This window comes from Leucoraja erinacea, chromosome 15 (genome assembly GCF_028641065.1).
Source record: "Leucoraja erinacea ecotype New England chromosome 15, Leri_hhj_1, whole genome shotgun sequence".
NCBI classification, from domain to species: Eukaryota; Metazoa; Chordata; class Chondrichthyes; order Rajiformes; family Rajidae; genus Leucoraja; species Leucoraja erinaceus.
The window spans coordinates 18321084-18343687 of NC_073391.1; the positions used below are offsets into that span (position 1 = coordinate 18321084).

General features: G+C 37.1%; 1 protein-coding gene across 7 annotated transcripts in view; it reads right to left on the reverse strand.

The window, feature by feature from the left end:
* Window positions 1-22604, reverse strand: part of plekha1b (pleckstrin homology domain containing, family A (phosphoinositide binding specific) member 1b) — a 71997-nt gene that overhangs the window by 16607 nt on the left and 32786 nt on the right. For all 7 annotated transcript variants that reach the window (XM_055646794.1, XM_055646797.1, XM_055646796.1 and 4 more), the window contains exons 3-9: window positions 22136-22192; window positions 20272-20317; window positions 16621-16718; window positions 12241-12375; window positions 10338-10475; window positions 4864-4932; window positions 1478-1542 (exon numbers count right to left, since the gene is read on the reverse strand). In XM_055646794.1, coding sequence (XP_055502769.1) covers window positions 1478-1542; window positions 4864-4932; window positions 10338-10475; window positions 12241-12375; window positions 16621-16718; window positions 20272-20317; window positions 22136-22192 — 608 coding nt within the window. The remainder of the gene's footprint in view (window positions 1-1477; window positions 1543-4863; window positions 4933-10337; window positions 10476-12240; window positions 12376-16620; window positions 16719-20271; window positions 20318-22135; window positions 22193-22604) is intronic.

The window sequence follows — 22604 nt, forward strand, 5'->3', positions numbered from 1 at the left end:
CAAAAAACCAGAAAAAACAAAACAGAAGGGAGATGGGGGGGGGGGGGGGAATAGGTGCACAAATTCTACGGGTCACATATATCCATATATAAAAATTCGATCAGATGTGTGATTTGAATTTATGGTGATCTCTCCCTATTCCTGACGAACACAATTTGATGCACCATGCGCCTTCCCAGCAGGTCGGCTCTTCAGCCCTTGTCCATCCAAATTAATGTTTATCTTGCCCCTCAGAATACTCTCTAGCAACTTTCCGACCACACATGCTAGGCTCACTGGCCTGATCACTTTTCCCCGCAACCCTTCAGAGCAAAACATATGTCACCCTCCAGTCTTCCGGCACCTCACGATATTTAATGACGACTCATAAATCTCAGCTAAGGCACATGCAATTTCCTCTCTTATTTCCCAGTCTCCTCGCATATATCTGATTTAAGCCCAGGAGATCTGTCAACCTTCATATATGTTAAGACATTTAGCACCTCCTCGACTGTAATAATAACTCTCCTCAAGACACTTCCATTGACTACCTCAAGTTCCAAAGTCATCATGTCTTTCTCCACAGGTAAAACAGGAGAAACACTCATTAAGGACCGTGCCCATCTCCTGTGACTCCACACAAAGGTGACCGTTTTGATTCCTGTGGAGACCATTCTCTCTTTGGTTACCCTTTTCCCCTTTAATGAACATAAAATCTCTGATTATCCTGAACATTAGCTGCCAGAGCTATCTTCTGTCCCCTTTTCTGCCCTCCTGCTTTCCTTTTTTAGCATGCTCCTCTGTACCCAAACGTCCGCCAGGGATTCATGTCAAGTTTTTTCCCCGCGGAAACAAGCTCTACGGACCACCGAGTCCGCACTGACCAGCGATCCCCGCATATTAACACTATCCTACTACTTGGGACAATTTACACATACACCAAGCCAAGACTACATACCTGTACATCTTTGGAGTGTGGGAGGAAACCAAAGATCTCAGAGAAAACCACACAGTCACGGGGAGAACGTACACACTCTGTACCGACAGCACCCGTGGTCGGGATCTAACCCGGGTCTCCGGCCCTGCAAGCACTGTAAGGCAGCAACTCTACCCCTGCGCCACCGTCGATTCCACCTACCTTGTTATTCTTGATGAGAGCCTGAATTTCTCCTGTCATCCCACTTTCCAGACATTCCTTTTCCATCAAACAACCTGCTCCAATCAACCAGGGCGAATTCCTGTATAATACCTTCAAAGTTGACCTTCCCCTAATTTTGAATTTTAACACGTGGGCCAGCTAGCCCTGTCTTTATCCATAACGATCTTAAACCTCAATATTAGCTCCAAATTTCTGATAAGCTGCCAGCAGTAAGCTCAGCAGAATGGAAGCGCATCGACAACTTGAAATTTAAAGGTTTAGCAGCAGTTATGCTACAATTTATTGATCACTTAAGCATGCAAAACATCAGTTCTTTATGGTCTAAATTAGAATATTGACCTTTGTTTGCATTCTTGAACCTTATTAACTTCTTTAAGTGGTATACAACGAAGTGGTTCCTTGTCCTACAAGATAAAAATAAGTATTGCATTAAAATGGAAAACAAACCTTAAAAGTATGAAAATGATTTTCATTTTATGGATGTAAACTATAATTTTCAGATTTAATAGTTTTTAAACAAGAACTGTACATAAAATCTCTAATTCAAAATATAAACCAACGAGTTTGCATTAAGCTCTCAAAAACTGGTGTTTTAAATCTTAAATTGTTAAAAAGAATTAGATTAGCAATCTTATGCAGCTCTTGGGGGAAAAAAACTTTTACAACAAAACTATTCCACTTATACGTGCATTCTACATGGTGTATCAGTTTGAAAACCATATGCTGGTAACTAAGGGACAGCTTAACATAGTAATAAAAAATCTACATGGATATTTAAAAAGTCCACAACTGTTCTAATTTAAAAGAAACAAAGAGGGTTAGCTTCATCACTTCTTGCACACGTATATGGGTAGTGTACATTCACAGAGTCTTTATGATACACCTTATGAGTTACGGTAATATGCCGCTAAGGTTGCAAGAAGGCAAGGAGCAACATACCAGCAAACAAGAAATAATGATAAATCAGGCTTGTTCAACTCACTTTCAGAATAATTACTGAAAAAGTCAAATAAACACTTTGAAAGCGAAAATTTGAGAAGTTCATGAAAAAAGAAGTTTATCATAATTATTTTTAATTGCCTTGAATGAGTGCCATTGAGACGGTATAAATTCCTACTACCTTAAACTAGTTCCGCATACTGATTGCTATCAACATTAGTCAAGGAGAATTTAAATCAAACTTCCATTTCATCTTTTAAATATTCATCAAGTTAATTATAAATTTACTTTTGATTTAATTGATTAAAAACAAAATATTCTAATAGAATGATTTTTCTCTGATCATGTGAATTTCATAACAAGCTCGACAGGTTTCAACTGGCTGATCTAATCAGTTAGCAGTTTGACGGTGCTTGTATAATGGGGAAATGGAATGATACCTTCTCATAACTTAACAAGTCTCAGCAGCGTTGTGCCAGACTCTCAGTGGCAATAACAGCTATACAAGTATTTCATGTCCATCTTCCACACTGAAATTAAACAGTCAAGCTTCATGATGAAAACTGAAGGTGAAAGTTAAGCATTAATCCAAAATTCTGTGCATCAGAAAACTGTTGCTGCAAAAAGCCACCTTTGACATTTCTACAAATATTATCATTTTTAAAAAGAACACATGCAGTTCATGTCCTCAGCAAGTCCCAAGGTGCTTTACAGCAAACTGGACTATGCAGTGACGTTAATGTTGCAATATCGTAAAATTTAGCAGCCATCTTAATGACAACAAGGGACCAAAAGCTCCAATGCAAGTAATGAAGGGGAACAAAGATGGGTCTGGACATGGTCAGAATGAAACTATTAGGCCAATCTCACCATAAATACTGCTTTGAAAAGAGTAAAAATAACATCTCAATTTCCTGATAATAGGGGTCATGGGAATCTTCCAAAGTTACCCAAATAAATTAAGCAAGTGTCTACAATTCATATTGCAATCATAAACCAGCATAATATACAATGTAACACATATACATAAACCAATTTAGCTTGGTCACATTATAACCACACAAATGTAATCTCTCCCTGTCTCTCTCTCTCTCTCTCTCTCTCTATCTATATGTATCTATCTATATCTATACATATCTATCTATATATCGATCTCTATATCTATATCCATATCCATATATCAAAAACACTCTTCAGATCTCAGGTGTGGATTTGTCAATGACCATTGTCCACAGAATACTTCATGAACAGAAATACAGAGGTTACACTGCAAATCACTGGTTAGCCGCAAAAAATAGGATGGCCAGGTTACAGTTTGCCAAGATGTGCTTAAAAGAGCAACCACAGTTCTGAAAAAAGGACGTGTGGACAGTTGAGACGAAGATTAATGTATCAGAGTGATGGCAAATGCAAAGTATGGAGGAGAGAAGGAACTGCCCAAGATCCCCAGCATACCACTTCATTTGTGAAATACGGTGGTGGGGGTGTTATGGCATGGGCATGTATGGCTGTTGAAGGAACTGGCTCACTTATCTTCATTTATGATACAACTGCTTATGGTAGTAGCATAATAAATTCTGAAGTGTATAGACACATCCTATCTGCTCCAGTTCAAACAAATGCCTCAAAACTCATTGGCCGGCGGTTCATTCTACAGCAAGACAAAGATCCCAAAAACACTGCTAAAGCAACAAAGGAGTTTTTCAAAGCTAAAATATGGTCAATTCTTGAGTGGCCAAGTCAATCACGCAATCTGAACCCAATTGAGCATGCTTTTTATATGCTTAAGAGAAAACTGAAGGGGACAGGCCCTCAAAACAAGCATAAGCTAAAGATGGCTGCAATACAGGCCGGGCAGAGCATCACCAGAGAAGATACCCAGCAACTGGTGATGTCCATGAATCGCAGACTTCAAGCAGTCATTGCATGCAAAGGATTTGTAACAAAATACTAAACATGACTACTTTCATTTACATGACATTGCTGTGTCCCAAACATTATGGTGCCCTGAAATGAGGGGTTATGTATAAACACTGCTGTAATTTCTATATGGTGAAACCAAAATGTATAAAAATGGCCTTTATTAAAATCTGACAATGTGCACTTTAACCACATGTGATTTTTTTCTATTACAAATCTCAACTTGTCGAGGCAAATAAATAAATGATGGGTCTTTGTCCCAAACGTTATGGAGGGCACTGTAGTTGTGGGTATCAGTGTGTTCGTAATAGACGTTTGTCGATAGACTATCTCCTTTGAAGCAATCCCGAGTTGTAATTATATATCATTTCATCTTAAAACACTGCTCATATTTATTGAATTAAATAATATTTAACGGGGCACCAAGCTTAGGACAAACCTTTTGCAATTATTTAATCAATTAGTTTACTGCTGCCAATGTGGGATTACCTTATTTATGTTGGATATATCTCTCTCCTCTATTTAATTAGCCTATTTATACAGGTTCTCTTTTCCTTGGAAGATAACCACTACTATTTAAAATTGGTGTTACCTACCGTGACAAACTGCTCACCACAATAACTTCATTTTAGAATTTCATTAAACTAAACAAGCAAACCCTGCTTTAAGTTTACTTGGTTCCCGCATAATTGTCTACCCACTACCAGCATGTTTACTGTTGCACTATTTTAAGCCACCCTATTAATGAAGATTAGTCCAAACAAGTAGTTCTGCTTTTGAATATTTGCGCAACTACATGAACACACCAGTTATTATTGAACTTGGGGATCATAAAAATGCAAACTATTAAAAGATAAGTGGCATACCAGATCAGATTTGTAATAACTTATGGAATTTTCATCTAGTATGAAATATCTTCTTTTCCAGTTTTTCATCTGTAATGATAGAGACAGTAGTTAAAAATAAAGCAACTAAATGCCAGTTCAAAAATATATAGCCATTTCTAGAATTTTACCTAACATTTGACTTAAGACTTCCATTTATATTCATATCAGATGCATTAGGTTGCGGATGCCAATATGCTGTCTGCCTGAAAAAATCCTTACATTATATGTACTAAGCCAAGTCGCTAATAAATCATAAATTTCTTTAATTAAATAAAATGCTATTAAAAATAAAATAAAAATAAAAAGATAGATGCTAAATTCAACTTAAATAAAGAGTTAAGAAAACAGGAAAAAAAAAAACAAAAAAAAAAAACTGTTCTCTATTTCCTCAATTCTTATCATTGTCCTCCAATCTCCCAAATTATCCATGGTGTATTCTGTTTCAGAGAAGCAAAAGCAAAAACAATAATATCCAATCATCCATTTAATGGTTCTATTAAAGTATATTCCAAAAACAGGTATAGGTCATTTATACTTTTAATATAAGGAATGTCATTAGTCAAGTTTTACAGGTCCTTGGCACCACTGGCAAGACCAGTACCTAAAGACCAATCTTAAATGAGCTTGAGAAGATGGTAATAAATCGCCAACATTACCAGCCAGGAACGAATACTATCCATGCAATGGAAATGAATAATGCAGAACCACTAGCACCACATGGTGTTGACCACATGCATGCCCTACCATTCAATACGACGATGGCTGATGTGATGCACTCCCAATTTCTCTTCCATTTCAGTTGCACATTGCCCTCAATTTCCCAATCATTCAAAAAAAAATCTACTTCATTAAACACCTCCAGTGGTCTGGACACCATAACTCCAGAGATTCACCATCATCTGTATGGCACAATTAATGTACACCTCAGCTTTAAAAGACTGGTCCATTACCGTGAAACTATATCCTGTCGTCTGAGACTGGTCCACTATTGGAAACCTCTCAACAAGTTACCTGTCATGTCTCCCTAAGATCTTGTATATCTCAATAAGATTACCCATCAGTCTTCTAACCAGGAGATATAATCAACATTTTTTTAATCTCAAGATTCAATTTAATTGTCACATGTACCAATTAAGGAACCATGAAATGTGAGTTACCATACAGCCATGCTAAATAAAAAAGCAAAAATACACACAGCATATAAAATAAAGTTTAACATAAACATCCACCACAGTGGAATCAACATTTCTCACTGTGATGGAAGGCAATAAAGTTCAGTCATCTTCCTCCTTTGTTCATCCGTGGTCGGGGCCTTGAACCCTCTACATTTGCCGTTGCCGACAGTCTGCTGTTCAAGCCCTCTCGTCGGGATGATCGAAACTCCGGCGTCGGGACGGATCGGAGCACTCCGTGGCAAGGAGCTCGCAAGTCGGCCGCTTCTTACCAGAGATCGCCGCTTCATGGCGTTAAAGTCCACGGGCCCTGCGGTCGGAGCTCCAACACTGGCGATCCTCAGCAAAAGATCCCAGACTCCTCGATATTAAGCCCGTGCCGCACCCGCGGCTTGAAGCTTCGGGCCGGTCTCCAGGAAAGCCCGCACCACTTCACTTTGTAGGCCGCAGGGGGGGGGACGGAAATGCGACACGGAGAAAAATCACATCTCCGTCGAGGTAAGTGACTGGAAAAAGTTTCCCCCGTTCCCCCCCCCACCCCCCTCATAAAAAATACCAAAGCACTTTAAGACAAACATTCAAGACACTTAAAATAATAAAAACAGTGAAGGGACAAGCCAAACTGCTGGCGAGGTGGCCATTACAGGCTCTCTCATTCCAGGAATTAGCCTAGAAAGTCTCCTCCTCAACACCTCCTACACGTAATTCCTTTCTTAATAAAGGGCCCGATAGAATACAAGGTACTCCAGGTGCAGCAACAATCTGTATATTTCTAACGATTTTTGTATAAGCTCTAATGACTTTATTACAACAGTCAATGTGAGTTTTGCCTTTAAGTACTTGCTTGATTTTTTTTTTTTTTTAATATTTTATGCAAAAAAACATCTTAATCCCCCTGTACTCCACTCATTTGCAGTCTCTCCTCAGTCTCTTTCAATTCCTACCACTGAACATCCATCACACTTTCCAACATTAAGCTCCACCCACTACCTACAGCCGGCAGCACAGTACAATTATCTTCATTACAGTATGCAATCCCAGTTACCTTCCTATCATCACCAGGCATAAATATCACAAATATCACCAAACATAAATACTCCCCCCTGCAAGTCATTTATATAGATTTTAAATAATTGGAGGTCCAAGAATAGGGGAGTCAATTAGGTAGATTGCTCTGACCTGAAAAATACCCATTTATTCCAATTTAAACTTTGTGATGATAACCAGTCATGTATCCTTGTCAATACATTTGTCAGACCATGAGCTCTTATCTTTGCATGCCAGCTTATTATGTAGTATCCTATTAAATGCCTTTTGGAAATTTAAACTCACTGCATCAACACGTTCCTTTCTATTGACTACTTGTTAAATCCTCCAAAAACTGCATCCAGACATTTTGTCAATAACTTTCCATTCATAAGACCATGTTGACTTGTTTTCATTCAATTAAAACATTTTTAAAGGGCTAGCTATACCATCATTGATTTATAGATTCCAACATCTTGCCAATAACAAATGTTATGATAACTGCCCAATAGTTTCCCACTTCTTTGTCTTCTTCCCTTTTTGAACAAGGGAGCCATTTTTGCAGTTTTCTACTCCACTGGCACTCTCCCCAGAATTAAGTTTTAAAATTCATCAACCAACAGCTCAACCACATCTGCAGTACCATCCTTTAAAACATTATCATACAGGCATGATTTGAAACCAGCTCATTTGCTGTCTTTGGGATATTTGCACCTGAAGCAGATCATTTAAACAGCGTACAGAATCAGGCCTTGCAGCAACAATGTCCATGCCAACACTTGGCTGTTTACTTCTATTTTTACTAATCCAATTATTGTATTGTATATCTTTATTGTCATTTCCTGAGTATTCGCATACCCAGAGGAAACAAAAAAACGTTGCTCAACCAGTGTCCATTCAGTGTGCATGAAAAAATAAATAGAAATGAAAATAAAAATACATGTCATGAACAAATTTAACACTCTACTAAACATTCAACAGCCGTTCCGACCGGCAGCGGCACAACAGTGGCTCTGCTGCAGTGTGGGGGTTTGTGCGCGAACTTGGCAGGGGGCAAAGTCTCTAACAGTCTTATAGCCTTAGCTTCGGGATCCTGCTGTTTTGCAGCTATGCTCCTGTACCTCTTATGGGAGGATGGGAAAATGTCATGCGATGGGTGGTAAGCAATGGAGCATGTCCAGCAGGAAGATCACTGCTCCATAATTTAGCTTATATTTTCTGCCTCTTCCAAGCTCTACTTTATTTCTCCCTTCCACTGTATTGTGCAACTACTCTCTCATTCATTTATTCGGGATCATTGTTATATCTGAGTTTATGATGGAAAGATGGTTAGCAATGGAGCAACAGAAGATCACTGGACTTAGGATACTGCTCCAAGGAATTCATATACTTACCTGTTGGGACTCGGTTGACTGACATCCAGAAAACACAACCATCTCCCTTTGTTAAATGCACGACTCCAAACTGAAACATCCATGAAGCACTTTTTACAGGAAGGTAGGACTGCAGCTTCCGCTAGATGGTCATAATTTTATTTAATTTTTCTGCCACCGTCTTATTTCACAATATAACATCTCTTGTCCGAGTCTACAAAATACTCATCAACTCCAGCAAATCTTTTCATTCTTGCATAGGTTTGAAACCGTCTCCATTTCTCACCAGATTCCAATCGTATTCTCCCTTTTGCTCATTAATTTCTTTATTCTTATTTGCTTGTATTTGACATTTTAACATTTCTTAAGTTTATTGCTCTTCTTGGCAAAATTTTAATTTCAAGTGCTAGCCTTTTATTATTATTGTGTTTTTGTGCTTTAGATCTCTTTTGTTATTTAAACATTGAATTTTTTAATGTTCACCTCTGTCAGTACAGTCATACATGGTAAAGTATTTTATCGATCTACTATAGCCATTTCTTATTTTGTATCTTTGTGGCATGCTTTATTCAAATTTAAGGTCCGATACAAGATTGAACTAAAACTTAGTTTAAAAAAATAAAATAGCATCTTGTTACCGATGTTTCCAAACACCACTTTGCACCAGATCATCCAAAATTGATTACTCCACATTTAAATTTTAAACTATTATTACTGCCTGAACATATTGATCCAGAAAACCATTTCTTAAACAATTTATCCTTTGTTCCCCACTTCAAATATTATTCTTGCTCAAAATTTAATTATATTGTTGACAGTTTCAATTACCTCCTGAACATTTTCCTGTTCTTCATATTTCTCACAATTGAGCTCATCAAAAATGCTATTGGTCATAGCTTGTTTGAAGTTCCAGTCAACATTCACCAATGTTACCATTCACCTATTATTATATATTGCCCCACAATACATCTGATATAAAAATTTTCATTCTGTACTTAAATTTTTCAAGGACTAGTTACTCTCCAAAATTGTAATCTACCCAGTTCCTCAACCTACCATTCAACCTCTTCACAATCCTTCCACGCTGGCCTCTTGCGCATCAGCACCTTTCGTTATTTCCCAAGTAACAATTTTGCCTTCAGCTAGTAAGACTGATTCTTTACTCAAATCAACTGAGAAACACATTTTTAATCAAATGTTTGGTAACCCTAAACATCTCTTTTTTTTAAAATGTTTTTTAGCCCAAGTAAAACTTTTGTGTTACTTGCATTATTGGTAATTGCATTGCCAAATAAGAAATGTAAAAGTTCCAAAACAAAAGTAAAATCCAGGAGAAAGAACTGAAGGACTGTATCAGAATAGGACCTTTAGGGTCTTTATCAAACAGTATGGAGGAATATTGCTTGCACTACAGTGCAAATGTGGGCTTTCCTCTATTTTGTTTGGTATTGAGAGCAGTTACACAGGATGAAGAGGAAATTCATCCATTGTTGAAATGCATAAACTTTTTTAGGGCAATTAAATTCTTTGGAAACAAATTACATAAAATGGAGATGCACACAAAGCCTTAAATCCAGGACGCAACTATTAAAATCTTGGTCATCTGCTGCAAAAAAACCAATGCAGCAGATGTATTAGTAGCCAACATGGATGTAGAGCAAAGTACAGAGAAGTAATCAGAATCTCTATTGGGCAAAGGACAAGAAAAAGCAGGAATATGTTATTTAGCCTTCTCATTACATTTTTTTTAAACAATCTTTTTTTGGAAGGTTATCTCAACATTAGAGAAAGATAAATACATAGTTACACATAAACATGCATGTAAAGTTTAGATAACCAAATATAACTGCAGTTAATATTTTTACATGCTCCGATTACTCACCACTGCTCCCTGTTTAACACAGTAACCATTTTTAATGACAGCTTGATCAGATGAAGATTTGCCAATAAAATATGTAAGCTGACTGTGGGAATGTTTCAAGTTACTTTTGTCAATTCCTTCCAAAAATTCCATTCCCTCCTGTCAAATAAATTAGATTATCAAAGTCAAATGGTATCTAAACTCAGATAACTTACATATTATTGAACAGAAATTAGACATTTTTAAACTACTGATAAATTTACTGCTTAAAACACATGGTGCTGGAATAACTCAATAGGTCAGGCAGCATCTCTGGAGGACCGGGATAGGTGACATTTTGGATCTGGAACTCTATCCTTGTTCCATCTGAGGGGAGGGGGAAAATCAAGAGCAGAGCTGTGTGACACAGAGGATGGGTGAGTGAGCCCCTGGACCTTACCTATTACCCCAACAGCCTCCACACCCAACATATAATTTCTGACATTTCCACCATCTGCAAAGAATCCCACATGTCACAGCTTCCCAAACCTACTATGTTCAGTCCTGAAATTTAAAAATGTGAGATTCATAGAATTTTGTTAAAATATATTAAAATACATAGAGCAAAGGCGGGATGCACAAACATGAGGCAGAATGGCCTTGATCTGAGGGTACTAGGGGCTAAATTGTCTACTCTTGATCCTGTATTTATATGATTGAACAAGCTCTCACATTATCTAGTAAGTTCAGCTCATACATGAGCTAATCAGAGGAAACTTGTGTTATTCAACCATTTCCATAAACTATTTTCAGCAATCTTTTTGACTACAAAACATCTGGAACAGCAATTTCTGAACCTCTAAGCTGAATTACAAGCATGCCTTTGTAAACAAATATGTTCTCCAAGTTATACTACATAACGTTGATCTCAGTGCACCTTCCTGCTCTATTTTGCAGCAGTTTTTTCTCAATTATTTTTTAAATACAAAATGAGTATTAATAGAAAATCTAACAGACAACAACATTTTAAACATGTAATAATTAATAAACGTGGTGTTCCTAACTATCACGTTGGGGAGTTTGCTTATTTTTAAAATGCCAAATATCATGACTATTTTCAGGAGAAGTAGCAATTCAAAAGTATACTAGGAGATTATGGCAGTTGAGATGATTTATGACAAGCATATTTCTAACCAAACATGGATATTTTTTGTTTAAATTAAATCCTAGACTTTACTTTTGAGTGTTTAAAAGTGAAAAATAAACTAGCACAGAGAGCAAATGAACCAGGCCATTACCTTTAGTGCTACAGTCCACAAACTTCCCACAGTTATTGCATATTGCAAGATAAATCAGGCAAATAAATTTAAATCGAGCTAAATTGTTGCTTAAGAGATAGTGGCAGTTGTATACAGTTTTAGCATTCTTGATTGATTAATTCTGAATGTGTAATAACCAGACTGTTGGATTATACTAATCAACAGGACAAGGATTCAAAATAAAATGGTAGAACACAATGGTCACTAAAAAGTCTGTGAATAATGTGGCCTAACTTCAGATAAAATTTTTCTCCTTCAGTTCAGCCAATTTTATATTTGCAATTCCCACATCATGAGTGTCAGAGGAATACTAATAATCCAGCTCAAGTGGTTATAAATCTTATCACAGCACAAAATTGTTATTATAACTTCAATTAAGTTATAATAACAATTTGTTCTGTGATGAGATTTATAACCACTTGAGCTAGATTAAAATTGCAAAAATAAATTCATGTGCACCACAGGGTTTTGCGAATAATTAATTGACTTTAAAAATATTGTTTGATCCACTCAATAGAGGTACTGTTTTTAGCCATAAAATTGTCAACTTTGTTGCACGAACATATATTGTTTTGAACAGCATTGTAATTTGCTAGTTAGGTTAATACATTAATATTATTTTTCACCTGATTGGTCTGCGTTATAATTGGAACACCACCAATTATTTCTGTTTTGTATGGCCCAGTCTTCCGTGCACATGGCCCCTCCACAAGGCAATTTTGGTTTTCCGTGCTCAGCTGAACATCTGCTGGTTTTGGCACCTACGTTAAAAAAAAGTTAGGAGAGCAATACAATTAACAATGTGCATATTTATTTTACCTAATGGTTCAAAACATGTCTCAGAAGGGACAATCCAAGGTAAGTGATATCACCAACAAGAGTGGCAGTCTTAGCTAGGTCATAGATTCTGTACAGTTCATAAACAGGCCAAATGGCCTACCAGGGCCATGCTGACCTTTTTGACGATCTGCGCTAATCTCATTTGCCCACATTAGGATCATATCCTTATATGATCCTACATATCATTATATGATCCTACATATCCTTATATGATCCTGAAGTGTCCCGATCCAAAATGTCACCTATCCACGTTTTCCAGAGATACTGTCTGACCTGCTGAGAACTCCAGCACTGTGTCTTTCCTTCTATGTTTGCCTATTTAAGTATGTATAATTGTCTGTTAAACATAGTAATTGAATATTGTTCCATTACCTTCTCTGGGAGATGATATTAAGCAAAACCATTTGTCAACAGTAGTTGACATTGAAATATTTGTGGTTACAGAGAAAATTACCATCAGCTGAGGCATGATTAAGGGAGAAAGCAATAACGCTTGGAGGACAAAGTACGTAACAAACTAATAATGTTCTAACATGCACAACCCTGGCAAGATCCCAAAGATGCATATTTTCCAAGAGATCAAGCTCGAGAGCCAATTGAGCAACTACTCCAGGTGTGTTTTTTAAATTGACATATTTGTTGAACTCAAGTGAACTCTGCTAAATAGTAATTAATATCTGAATAACGAGAAGAGAAACAAGAAACAAATAAGAACCACCATGACTGATCCTGTGTGGAGACCAGTTACTGCCCAATTCCCTCAGTGCTCATAAATCAATCAACCTTAGCATTGAATATCCTAACATCTAAACATCCATAGCTTCAGAATTAGATAATTACAAAGATTTACAACTGCTGTAAAGATTCCACTCATTCCAGTTCCAAACAGCCAAATCATAATTTAAGGCCACACCTTGTCCTTCTGGATTCTGAAACCCAAGCAAAAAGTCTTCCATTTATGCTGAACATCCCAGTGAAATAAAGAAAGTGGAAGGGAAGGATCTTGGTTCAGAGAATGAAGCAACGGAATCGGTTGGATGGAGTTGAGAAAAAGCAAAGGGCTGAAATACTGATGGAAATTGTCCAAAAAGCACTCTGAACTATGGTGGTATTGCAGGGCAAAGTGGAAATCAGAAAGTTGCGTGTACATAATCGTAGGGCAATAGCTACCTATGTATAGATTAGGCAAATCAAATTAGCATTTATAAATTCATTGTATAGTTTTCAGTTTTCAGGCTTAATATCTTATGGAACAGAGCTCTCAAGATATCTTGCTGAAGATACAAAGCTGGGCGACAACTCTACTGGGGAGGAGGGTGCACTTTCAGGGGGCATACAGGTTAAATGAATGCAAAGGAAATGGTAAGATAGAATGCAATCTGGAAAAAGTGAGTGTTCATGCTGATAAAAAGAAAGCTTTTTCAATTCATTATTCACAACATAATTTCTTTTATCTCAAGTATGCAAGTAACATTAACTGTAGCTAATCTTCTCTGTACATATCTACAGAAGTTCTTGCAGCCTGGTTTTATGTTCCTCTTCAGAGTACTCTCTGGTTCTACTTTCCTTTTACAAATGGTGAAAGACAGAAAAGTGGTTGGTGTTCAAAAGGACCTGAAAGTTCTTGCACACAAATCACTTAATATTAACATGCAGGTAACACAGTACCCTGGCATCTATTGCAAAGAACTTGCACAAGAGTAGAGTCGTCTTGCTCCATCTGGAAATACTGTGTGCAGGTGTAAATTCCCTATCAAGGATGCATATGCTTGTGATAGAGCAAAGCAATTGATTCTGGGAATAGCAGATAGGTCACAAAGAAAGATAAGCAGACTGGGCTACTCAGTTTGCTATAAGGAAATTATCACAAATGCATTCTACAAACTCATCTTCCAAACTAGTTTTACCAATTTGATGCATCCAGCCTGAGATCAAAATCCTTCACAAATTACTTGATTCATTCTGAACAGTGACGTTTTTCCTGGTGAGCCTGGATCACTCCCAACAAGAGCTACAGCAAATATTGGTTAGACTGCATTTGGTGTATTTTGTACAGTCTGGTTACTACTCTATAGGAAGGATGTGGTAGTAACAGAGACTGGAGAAGAGATTCACCAGGTTGCCTGCAATAAAAGTCTGCAATTATAAGAAGAGATTAGATAGGTTGGATATATTCTCACTGAAATATTGGAGGCTGAGGGATGACCTTATAAAGGTCTATAACATGGAGGCACAGATAGAATAGATAGTAAGCATCTTTTTTTCAGGACAGGGCAGTTTAAAGCTGAATGGATAGGTTTTAAATGAGTGCAAGTTTATCACACAGAGGGGAGTGGTTGGAAGGAACAAACTGCCAGAGATGGAAGAGGATGGTACAATTACAACTTTTAAAAGGCATTTGGGCAGGTACTCATAGAAAAGGCATAGAAGGGTACAGGTCTAATGCAGGTAAATGGTATGAGTGTAGTTAGGCATTACTATGTTATCATCACAGATTAGATGGACCAAAAGGCCGGTTCCTGTACTATGTGATATACTATACTATCCCCATCCATACTAATTATGCATTCTGTTCTTCGGAGCTGATACCATCCCTCATGACAGTCCGAACGCCACACTCTATGCAGAGAAGCCAAACTTAAATAATCAAAATGATGCACAAATTCTTTCACCTATTTTCCCTGTCTAAAGATATTTTCCATCATCTGTTCTGCCATGTCTATCCTGTCTTTTCTATAGTGAAAAGATGATATTTACAGATCCTAACCTTCAAACCTGCAGAAGCACTTTTGAAGAACAACTAGTTTAATCCCACTCTGCCACTTAACTTCCAGAATTAAAATGTGTTTATGCATATAGAATAGTTTATTGTCTGTGGTCAAGGAAAGAGCATTCACTTTAGCCGTTTCCACCACCACGCACAAGCGCAACACAGACACCATTGTGCAAATGCCGAGAAGCATGCTCTGACTGAACAATTTCTAATCTCGTATGTGGACTCGATAAGAAGAAGTTTATTATCTATGGGGGGAGAACAAATATCAGATCATCTACAATGCATCCACTTTCACAAATCCCATATTTCCCCTCAATCAGTCCTATTGAGTCAACCAATTGCATCCTGTACACACCCCCACACGATACCTCCACTTACCAACAGTGCATAGAACAATTTAAAGTGAACAAGTAACCAACCATCCATCAAATATTTGGTATATCGAGGGAAACCAAAGCACCCCAAGAAAACCCACGCAATCAAAGGCAAAACATGCACAAATGCAGAACCCAGGGTCAGTTTCAAACCTGGGATCTGGAGCTGCAAAACAGTATTGCAACTGTGCCACAAGAAAATAAACTTGTCATAGGAAACACATTAAAATGTTATGGGCCTGACCCACTTTGGCGATTTTCCCAGCGACTGTCAGAGTCGAACACACACACACACATCACTTCCTTTACCAGCCCGTTATGCAGGCGGGGGACAGGGCAAGTTGTCCGAGTGAAATTCATACGGTGCAAAGCCAATGTGATAGACACACACCGCAATGTACAGGAAGGTTGGCGCTGTAATTAAGACAGTGAAAGCACAGTGTACGGGAAGGGTCACGTATGTCCTTTAAAAGAGGGGGGGTGAGGGGAAGGAGTGGAGACAACTTTTAAGAAGCTAGAGATACATGGCTGTGAAGCTCGGCTGACATTAACATTACTGGTCGGTTATCCTCGATTCTGAAAACTACTGCTTAAGTTTTTTCTTCCTCAATGTGCCAATGAAATTCACCGGTCAGCACCAGCTACAACCTACGGCAACCTTCACCCTCCTGGCAACCCACTACCACTGCACCTACGGCACGAGAATTCTCGCTACTCTCCATGGCAGCTTCATTCTGGTCACCGCTAATTTTTCAACATTTTTCAACAAAATTTGTGTCGACCATAATGAGGCGCGACTAGTTCCCAGAATGCAGGAACTCCTCACGACCACGAAGGCGACTGTCCGGCAACTACCTGCGAACATGTGGAGAACGCATAGTCTCCTGCAGTCGCCCAAGTGGGACAGGCCCATTAACAGTCCAAAGAGAGTATTTAATCTAGTTGCAAACAGCATATGTATAGTCAGTTATTATTTAGTATTGCGTTATAATAACATGTAAATGAGCAATACTTACTGTGATCTTGGTGGCTTTGTTCAGAATATTCACCCATTCAACCAAGTCTTGCTGATCATTAGCCTGCAGAAAGTATTTTCTCATCCCTGCATTAATGACTGTTAGGACACAAGTAGAGTACAAATTACACACACACACACACATAAGTAAAATTTTGCAACTATAAATCACTGTTTTGGTTTATATCTACAAATTTTATTATTTTTAAGACTAGTGCAGTAATATCTGACTGCAAATATTGGTTTAAATAAATGTTGGAATATACATTTTTTTTAACCTCGGTAAATGTGACCATTATGATACAAATTAGAGGTGTATATGATATAGGCAACTCTCTCTTGTTCAATTATTTAAATTCTCTCAACTCAAAATTAGATATTAGGGTATATTCTGAACAGAATACTTTATGATACTTTGTTGCGAGTTTATCATTGCAGTTCTAAAGAAAATGCAATGTATAATATTCTGATGCAGGTCCATGCTTGGTTATCAACCAAGACATTATCTAGTATGCAGTGCAGACAGAAGAGAAGACAACATTACTGCAAACATTTCTACAGATTTCTGTTGAATGCAAATATCTGATGGACTTTCTTCAGTGTACTTTCTACAGGTGCACAACACAGCTGCACAAAACACTAAAATACTTGTACTGAATCTTATCATCCATGAAAATGTCAAGATCCTGTAGGTTAACAAGAATCTCAAATAAGATGTAACCCACCTATGTACAACTGCATGGTGGTTTGACAATAACATTAAACTTAAACCACATGAGCTAGCTTAATGAAATAAAGTATTACACTATGTGGTTATATACAGTAGCAGAGGTATTTACTCTATCAGGGTATTTTCAGTCTTACACAACAATCCTTTAAAAAAAGATAACAAATCACTGTCAAAACATTTTTCACGTCTAATCGCCAAATGATATGGTTAGATTGTTCATCTATTGTAAATAACATTTCAGAACTGTCACTAGAAGCTGTAATGATTTTCTTGGAAAAAGTTTTGAAAAAAGTTTTTAAAAATTCCATGCTGCTGGCAGGTAGTTACCAAGCAATTTTCTCATAAAACACGAGCCAAATTTGCTAAATTGCAGTTCACTACATTTGCCATATCATTCTCAATCTGGACAATGGCAGTTTATTTCAACCTGCTACTGAGATAAAGTCACAAATTTTAAACATCTGTACAAGGTTAAGTGTGTCTAATTAGGACATGGTTAGGACATGGGTCATTAATTAAATGAATCCACATAACTTCAAAAACACATTTGCTTGATCTGTAGGATGATGCATCTTTGACTTGCTTTTCAATGCTTCTGTCAATCTCACAAAAAAACTGTAAATCTGCACAAACATACAGTAAGATCGCTCCCATCTTATCCTCCTACACCCCATCCCATCACACATTCAAGTCCCAATTGCTTCCAGTTTTATGTCACATTCAAGTTTAACTTCCAAACCCCATCTATTCATCATACAACACACAAACATACAAATGGGTACACCACGGGAATAATTACATATTGGCACACACAATGCGTATCTACAGCCCGCAGTTCCAGGAACTACTGGATTCATAGCATTACGCTGGTTAGTGTGAGCATACATGGCAATATATTGTATTACTGGTGAAAATTGCACTAAAAGGCCCAATACCTTCTGACCTTCAACCTCACCATTTGTCTCAGCACTGCAACTGGGGGCAAGTGCAACCATATTTGCTGACACGTCAAATGCATTTTGCCCCTTACCTTTTGCCATGACTGGCATATTGATTGGCAATGATTTTGATGTCATTGTCTACTTGAATGAAGAAGTTAAAGAGAGACAAAAAAGGTCTGTGTTTTGCCTTATATTTTATCATCTATTTATTAGGCTTAATATTTTTCATGAATAATAATAATAATTTTGTTTATAGAGCACTTTAAAAACAATCATAGTCACAACAAAGTGCTGTACATCACTAATCAATGACAAAAAAGTTAATAACAATCAAAAGAAATAGTAGGAAAAGATATGTAAAATTAAGAAACATTAAAAACAATAAAAACAGAAGCAAAGTCTCAGGCATGGTCAAAAGCCAGGGAGTACAAATGTGTTTGAACACTGGATTTGAAGATGGACAGTGAGGGGGACTGTCTGATGTGCAACGGCAGGGTGTTCCAGAGTGCTGGAGCAGCAACAGAGAAGGCTCTATCCCCTCTGAGCTTCCGATTAGACCTCGGTACCTCCAGGAGCAGCTGACCAGCTGACCTGAGGGACCGGGCAGGAGCGTATGGGTGGAGCAGCTCAGAGAGGTAAGGCGGGGCGAGCCCATTCAGAGATTTAAAAACAAATAACAGTATCTTAAAATGAACTCGAAAGTGCACCGGGAGCCAGTGGAGGGAGGCCAGAATTGGCGATATGTGCTCCCTCTTTCGAGTCCCAGTTAAAAGGCGAGCAGCAATGTTAGCTAAGTCTACTTAAACTCCTTTTCAGTCTTTGTAAACTCAAGAATTTAGAAAGAATCAAAAATTACTTGACGGTTGAAGCTCTGAATTGGTTTGATAATTGATGCAAAACTGTATGTTGTAAACCTAAAATAAAACAGATAAGGTCAGAAAAATTCAGCAGGTCGAGCAGCATCTATGGCGAGAGAAATAGTCAACTTTTCAGGTCAATCGCCTCGACTCGGATGTTTTGTTCTCCACAAATGCTGCCGGTCCTGCTCAATGTTTTCTGTTTGGTGTTTCAGATTACCAACATTTGTAATTTATTGCTTCAAATACAGATGAACCCCCCCAGTACTGAAGTTCGACATTACAGAATTCACAAACCACTACCTGGAAGTTTGAAATTAAATTCAGCCGTCTAAATTAATATGTAAAATGTAAATAGTAAATAAACACAAAAGTCAATGTTTTTAAACTCTCGTATTTTGACGCTGGTGCAGTGTCATGTAACAGAAAATTGTGATACAGTCCTTTCATTAGGAACACAACCCTAATGAAGGTTAAGGGGGTGGGAGGATGGTCGTCTGTACATTCAATTCATTGCTGCTTCTCTGCCAGGAAAGAGCTGGTGATCTATATCAGGAGCGTGCAACCTGATTCCACTTGAGAGGAATGCAAACACAATATTGGATGACTCTCCAGTAAAGCATTTCAAGAACCTTTTACTGTCAGTAGAGTCACAAAGTGCAATACTTTTCAGTTAAAAGTAAAGTTGTGTGGGGAAGTGCAGTAGGATCGTTTTTCTTTCCATAAGTTCAGTATTCAAGCATAACCATTAATTATTCTTCAATTAATGTTTTTCTTAATTAAGTGCTCTTCATTTTCACAAATCTATTTGTAGGACTTGCTGTGTGCAAGTAAGCTATAAATTTCCAAGATTACAATAAGGTCATATTATCATGAAAAATACTATAAAAATGCAAGTCTCTCTTAATTTAGACTGCACTTCATTAGTAATCCAGATGGGCACTTTAGGATGCTGGGGATATGACAAACTATTGCATAAATTAACATTTATTTTCCTCTAAATTTTTAATAGACTACTAGTTAATAGACTACTAATTAAATAGTCAAAATTAAAATAGAATTATCAATATCACTGATGGTGTCAACTGATAATGAAGACATATTTAACATTGGATAACACTTACCAAAACAGTACTCTGCTTTTGGTCGTTGCTTTGTTGCATCACTGACCTAACAAATGATAGGCACCAAATCAATGGACAAGAAAAAAAAAGCTACATTTTTCCAGATTTTAGCAGATAAAAGAATATGTTTAAAACATTAATTTTAAATTATTGTAGATAATGGAAATGCGTGAAACAGTGGATTTGAAAGAACCCTTAGAATAAGTTGCTAGAATATGATTCCATAATTAAAATTAAGGTGATCAAAACTACTTTTCACAACAATAGTATACACTTTTTCATATATTCTGAATTCCACATTTGGCTGTTTAATGTATTCAGCATTGTCTTGCAAAGAAACAGATCATCAATAAGAATTTGTAATTGCAGGGAATTGTTTCAGACAACGTAAAATTATTGTGCACATGTGGCTTTCCGTCTCCAGAATTAATTGGCCCAACTGTAGTTTCTTGGTTTCAATACAGAAAATTGCAGATCTTGGTATACTTGGCAAGGTATGTAATCCAGTATAGCTTGTGCTGATACACAAAGATAAGTGCAAAACCACAATTTCAGAAGCACCACCTTTCCATGAGACAAAGTAAAACTTCAGCTTGCCCTTAAATGGTCAGAAAAGATCAAAAAGCATCTTCTGAAAGCTCATGTGAGTGAAATCTAATGCCCTGATAATTTGTTTTGACTCAACCAGTATTACATCGTTACTATTAATTAATGCAGTTTGGAGAATAGCTGATGCATTATACCCTATAGGGTGCCAATTGAGAAGTTTTAAAAGCATTTTATGACAAACTGTCAGATTTAGTTTTGTTTTGAGATACAGCATGGAAACAGGCCTTTTGGCCCACGAGTCCATGCCAACGCACTGATTATTCATTCACATTAGCTCTATATTATCCCATTTTCTCATCGACAGGGTAAATTTTACATAGTCCAATTAATCTCCAAACCCGCACATCTTTGAGAAGTGGGAGGAAACCAGAGCATCCAGAGAAAACCCATACAGCCACAGGGATCACGTGCAAAGTCCGCACGGACACCTCCTCAGATCAGGATCAAACCTGGAGACGCGAGGCAGCAGCTCTACTAGCAGCGCCACTGTGCCACCCAATACAAGAGATTTTATAAAGTGAATTCAATCCTTTACTAAACATGAACATATTTGGTTCACCTAAAAAATACACAATTAAGGTGCTAAATTGAGCCAATTGTTTAAAATCAGAAAATATGCAAGGACAAATTAACATAAAGCCAAATAGAAAGATACCAAAAACCTTGTTGTCGAGTGAGCTAAACTGGAATTCACCAGAGGATAGATTACAAAGTGGTACAAATACTAGATAAGGCAGATAAGAATTAGAAAAATGAGCTATACCAAAGCACTACAAACCTCCATTCCCTCACCTACTCTCTCCAAAAATGTTATTTTTGTGGCTTAATAAATTCATTAAATCAATAAAGTTTTATGTTACTTCAAACAATTACTTCAGTTGACTGAGTAACATTACCAACACTGTTTTTTCTTAGCTTTAATCTAATTATATTATTTTCCAAAATAGTCTATATTGCCTTCAATAACGATAGTTCATATGGTAATGCTTATTTTGATTAAAAAGCTCATAATTTAGCAAAACATTAAATCTCAGAACACAAAGTCCTGATTATATCTAAACTTAGATTCCCAATTTACAAATTTGTGCCTATTCATACAAGTTATCTTGTAATGTAACGTAATACATGGGTGTTATTAAAGACATCAATACTGTCAAATATTGAAAACGATTTCATTTTTTTCTGTACGGCAAAAAATGCTAACATTTTGATATTTCTATATATTAGAATAAATTCCATCAAAGCGAAGAATTACCTTGGAAATGTAGGTAAGTTTAAGAGCTCCAACATGTGAGGCTCCTGAAGGCAGATTCTACAATTGAGCAGAAATTTGAAAATAGAAATTAAACTCTAGCAAGTTCTACAGTGGATTTTATCATTCATTAAATGCAACTCAGCTGCATCTAAAAGGTTTAATTTGCTATTGAAATATTATCTAAAATAAATACAATCACGGCGATTCACTATTTACCACTAAGCAAATTAGTATGAATTAAAATAACAGGTCAACACGAACCAAATAATGAATGGCACTGGATAAACTTGAGGGAAGAAATCAATTGTTTTTACAATCCCAGTTGCAGTTATATTCAAATGTATACATTCAGATGCTCTAAATTATGACATACAATTTTGAAATACGGTTCACACATCAAAATGGGAAAGATGTACATAACTGCAGATGATAGCTACACAGGGAAACCATGGAATCCGATAGATTGCAT